Source organism: Myotis brandtii, unplaced genomic scaffold, assembly GCF_000412655.1.
Source record: "Myotis brandtii unplaced genomic scaffold, ASM41265v1 scaffold394, whole genome shotgun sequence".
NCBI lineage: Eukaryota > Metazoa > Chordata > Mammalia > Chiroptera > Vespertilionidae > Myotis > Myotis brandtii.
In genome coordinates, this window is record NW_005365111.1 from 693559 (window position 1) to 699193 (window position 5635).

At 36.3% G+C, this 5635-nt stretch overlaps 1 protein-coding gene across 1 annotated transcript; it reads right to left on the reverse strand.

The window, feature by feature from the left end:
- Positions 1–3860: 3860 nt before the first annotated feature.
- Positions 3861–5217, reverse strand: LOC102251146 (putative P2Y purinoceptor 10). Its single transcript, XM_014545028.1, has one exon. It carries the CDS (start codon positions 5215–5217, stop codon positions 4249–4251), a length of 969 nt encoding a protein of 322 aa, XP_014400514.1. The 3' UTR covers positions 3861–4248.
- Positions 5218–5635: the final 418 nt, after the last annotated feature.

Sequence of the window (5635 nt, forward strand, 5' to 3'; positions counted from 1 at the left end):
CAATCATTTACAGTTGCATACTCAAGGTTGCCATTCTTAGAGCTCCTGCACTCCAATATTTTGGCTAATAGGGAGTAGAGAGAAGCAGTTGAATATTTGCCTTGCCTCAGAAATGCTAGATCAAGGTGACTGCATGTAGCACCTCCACCCCTCTGATAGCAGTAGGAGTAAATTGGAGCTATTCGGCGAATTTTGGTAACTTCAAGAGAGTTAGTATGCCAGTCTGTTTTCTGTGCTTCTCCAAGTATTTTGGAAACATTTTATTACTCATGAGAACAATAGGCCAACTTAAAAAAAAAGAATTAATGTATCTCATATAGAACTTCAAAGACATAGGAAATTTCTAGCAAGTGGCCTTAAAGATAGAGGGCACAATGGCCAAGTGAAGAGATATTTTATTAAGACAAATGTTGAAAATATAAAACCTCCATAAGAGAAACAAGTACTGATTTTGGAAATTTATATGTATAGAAACTTTACATATACATATATACATATATTTAATTATGTAGAAATGTATATGTGATAATTATATTCCAAGAAATTTTTGTTGTCATAAACAGCTAGTCACACCTCAGTAAACTGGAACTCAAATATCTGACAGCCTTAGGTATCCAAACACAGCTGACAGAATCAGGAAGGAAACAAAATAAAGATACTCCTGCATAGTCAAAACAGATGTCATAAATTCCATTAACTAAAACCCATACACTTTGTTCCATAGGAGATTTTCCCTTTTCCATGCACACCATTTCCAAGTAAAATAAAATAAACAGGCTTTTACTCATTTTTGTTCAATTTAAACTCTGTTATAACTAGCTTAATTACTGTATTTTTAAAGCCATAAAATAATAGAAAGTACTAATTAAAATTACAAGGAATTTATTAGAGAGTCCCACTGACAATGACAAGTATGGGCAAATAACCTAAAACTAGAGGGCCGGTGTACAAATCCCTGTACCAGTGGGGTCCCTCGGCCTGGCTTGTGGGATCGGGCCAAAACTGGCTCTCTGGCATCCCCCAAGGGGTCCCGGATTGCAAGAGGGTGCAGGCCAGGCCGAGGGACCTCACCGGTGCACAATTGGGGCTGGGGAGGGATGCGAGAGGTTGGCCAGCTGGGGAGGGACCGTGGGAGGGCTCCAGGGCATGTACAGCCCTTCTCGCTCAGTCCTGATCTGCTGGACCAGAGCAGCAACCTAACCTGCTGGTCAGAGCATCTGCCCCCTAGTGGTCAGTGCACATCATGGTGGGAGGTTGAGTGACCTTAGCATATTATTAGCATACTAGAGGCCCAGTGCATGAAATTCATGCATGGGGGGACGGAGGTCCCTAAGCCCAGCCTGCACCCTCTCCAATCTGGCACCACTGCTTGCCTGATCATCCTAACTGCTCTCTCCTGCTGGCCTGATCCCCCTAATTGCTCTCCCCTGCTGGCCTGATTGCCCCTAACTGCCCTCCCCTGCCAATCTGATCCTGCCTAACAACCTCTGCCTCGGCCCCCGCCACTATGGCTTTGTCCGGAAGGATGTCCAGAAGGTTGTCCAGAAGATGTTTGGTCTAATTCGCATATTACCCTTTTATTAGTATAGATTACGCTTTGATTGGTTGAACGGCCAACTGGATGATCAGATACTTAGCATATTAGGCTTTTATTATATAAGATTATATAGGATAGTGGAGAAAGAAGCTCTTATAAAATCAAATGTATAAGAACCAAAAATTCATAGGGCCAATTTAGTATAGGGACAAGCAATACTACAGATTTCAATAGCCCTGAGAGAACCAAATGTGTACAGTAAAATAACTAATGTTTATAATAATGACCCTCAGTCATACTGAAAATATTACATTAAATGTTACATTAATATTACATTAAATGTTAGCAACAATGTTAATACTAATAATAGCAAAAACAATCATTTATAAAGTGCTTTAGAGTTTAGAAAGCACATTCTGAAAAGTATGTCTCAAATTAAGATCATCTAGTGTAGCTCCCTTATGAACAGGTTTAAAAAAAAGAAAAGAAAACCAAAGATAAGTAACTTACTCAAAGTAATATAGCTCATCAGTGGCAGACCTGAAACTAGATCCTGGTGCTCTGAATCTGGATGAATACTTATTTCATACACCATGTCCTTTTATATAAAACAAACTGCTTAAGTGGGTAGGAAATAATATAATTTAGAACAATTTCCACCTAAAATGGGGTTTTAAATGTTTAGGGACTAAAAAAGAGATACTCAATCATTGCTATAGGACACAACTGTCTAAAATGCACATCCTTAAATTATTTCATAGAACTTGAGTTTTCCTCTGTTTTTTTTAACCCCCCTGTGGTAAATGTTATCTGTTTTTGTTTAGATAAGCAATCACTATTTACAAAAAAATGACACAGATAAAACATTTTATACATTTCCAATTATATAAAGATAAGAAAATATGCTGAGAAATGCATCATTAGGCAATTTTGTCATTGTGTGAACATCATAGAATACACTTATACAAACCTAGATGATCGAGCCTACTACACACCTAAGCTATGTGGTATAGCCTATTGCCCCTAGGCTATAAGCATATATAGCATGTTACAACACAACAAAAACAACAACACAGAAAAACGCATGATTAAATGAAGCACAAGAAAAAATAATGCAATCAAGAGACATGGTAAACATGAGATTTATAAGCCTGCTGCCTGCATAACACAAAATATTGTTTTATAGCAAACACTTTTTTCATAAGTAGAAATGGTACACTCTAAATTAATATTAAAAAAATACTATGGTGAATATATAAACTAGTAACATAATCATTTATCATCATTATCAAGTATTATGCACTGTATAGAATTGTATGTTCCATGCTTTTATATAACTGGTAGCACATAGGTTTGTTTACAACAGCATTACAAAAAACATATGACTAATGTGCATTGCACTATGACATTATGATGGCTACAATATTACTAGGCAAATAAGAATTTTTCAACCTCATTATAATCTTAGGGATCACCATCATACTAGTATATGTGGTCCATCATTGACTGAAACATTGTTATTCGTTGCATGAGTGTAATTTTATAAAAGTAACCACTGCTTTTTAAAATACTATTTTAATAAAAACTGATATATAAAATTTTAAGTTTCAAAATTTCCAATGGGAGTGATTTGTATTACAAAATAATTTCACCACAGTAATAATTAAAAAAACAATTTTCCATTTACAGTAAGATTTGATGCACCATTGTTTTCTTTACACATACCTTTACCTGTAAGGAAAGAGGTCCATTTGAAAAACTATATGCATGTGTGTATCTTCATTTTTTAAATCTATCAAGCAACATTTTGACTAAGGTGGTACTTAAGTGAATTAATCTAGGCAGACCGTGGCACAATTGATTTTAATGAACAAATTAAACAAAATGTTGTCTGAATGAGTGCCAATATATAAAAGCATGCATCACATCACACATACTCAAGCAAAAAACTTTCATTGCAAACCCTGAAACTCTGAACTTTGTGTAATATGTTAGAACACAAGTTTATTTTGTGTTTAAGGTGTATGTGCTCTGTGTGAAAGTCTTGATATTTTTGAGATATTTGGGATGTATCTGAATTGTTTCTTTCTCCAAGAGGAAAATGTAAAAGTCTCATAGATATTTTAAATTATAAAAGTATCAATTATCATAACTTCTATTAATATAAACCTGTCCATTTTAGCTTATATTGCTTAAGTAGTGTGTTATTTTCTTAAAAAAAAAAGCTAGGATCATATTGCTTTCATGTACATTTTGAAACATTTCAAAATTCACCTATATCTACCTATTTTCAATTTACATTTTGTTGTGTGTGTGTGTTTTGTTTTTTTCTTGTTTGTTTTTTGTAGGAGAAGGTGAAAAGACTACACCCATTGCTGAGGAACAGTTGGGCAATTCATTTGGTTGCGTATTACTTTCTGTAAAGAAAAATGTTTTCTCATGTGCTCCATAGAAAAATTTGTTTCCATTTAGACAGAACATATAGGCATGAGTAGCTCCTTCAAAAGAGTAATTTTGAGAATAAAGGAAAGGGGGCCATGTTTTGTTAAGGCAGTCAACAATATCATTTTAGAAAAAAATATTCAAGGTGACATAGCTAAACTGACAGAGCATATAGATCATCCTTGCTAATTGTTTGATTATGTTGTCTTGGAATCATCCAAAAATTCGAGGAAGATAATTTGAAGATCTCCCTTCTTGTGATGAATCTCCTAAACACTGTCATTGCATCTCACACATGACTGAAAAACCAGGCCATGTTCTGAAAATCTATCACGAAATTCTGAGGTCATAAAATAATATACAACTGGATTAAGACAGCAATTCAGATTTGCAAGACACAAGGAAATTATGTGGAAACATAGAATACTCTTGATAAAGTAGCAGTTTGAAAAGATATGTTGCTTCATCATCATAAAAAGTGGGAAGTTGAGGTGGTAAGGGGCAAAGCACACAATGAATACCACTGCACACATCAGGACCATCCACAAAGCTTTTTTTCTCTCTTTGGTATTCTGAGGAGAGACTTGGAATTCCCGTAAAGATTTTCTTGTTTTCCATGTACAATAAGTAATAATCATAGCAGGTAATATAAATCCTCCAAGTTCAGCTACAGTTACCATGCCAATGGAAGAAGCCATGCTAATGTGTTGAAGCCCTAAATCAGCAAAACAGGATTCAGTATTGTTGGCTAAGTCAGTACCTCTCAGAATTGGAAGTGGCAAACAGGCAGTGCCCACGATGACCCAGATGACAGCACTGATGCCCACATCATACCTACGCTTCCAATCTCTGGCCCTGAAGGGCTTCAGGAGAAAGAAGCATCTCTGAAGGCTGATGCAGGTCAGGAAGCAAATGCTGGCGTACATGTTGAGATATTTCAGGTAGAAGCACAGCAGGCAAAGGGTCTTCTGGAAAGGCCAGTGGTGGCTGATGTAGTAGTAAATCCGGAGGGGTAAGGAGAGCACATGAGCAAGGTCAGCCACAGAGAGGTTGATCATGAAAATGATGGCTTTATTTTTCTTGCTGATGAAGCGGCACAGAACCCACAAGGCTGCACTGTTAACCAGAAGACCAGGGATGAATATGAGGATGTAGGTGGTTGCATAGAGAGTGTACTGAAATGGCATTTGAAGATCAGTGCACTTTGCTCCTGTACTGTTTGTGCTGTTGCCTCCCATCTTGAGGATTTATGTTCCTTCCTTAAGGACAGCATCAGATGATTTCTGCCCAAAATAGAGTAAAAATAGCATCAAAGGCATGTCAGTTTATATTTGGGTATACAAATATATTTGTTTCATACTAAAGAAGTATTCAAGTGTGAACTTTCATGAATTCAGAAGGTCTTTTCTATGTAAACTAAAAATAGCATGCCACTCTATAAATGGATAAGTATTTTGGAGGATATTTGCAGTAATCAAAAGGATCACTATTTTGGAAATATGCTCAGTCATATTTTCCCCTTTATAATCAGAGGGATTAACCAAATTTGTAGAAATAACCAATAAACACAACCTCAAGAAATAGCCCCCAAATGTGCATTCCAACTGTCTATGGGGTTCCACATTTCAGCTTTACAGCTGTCTCCACTTGTACTTA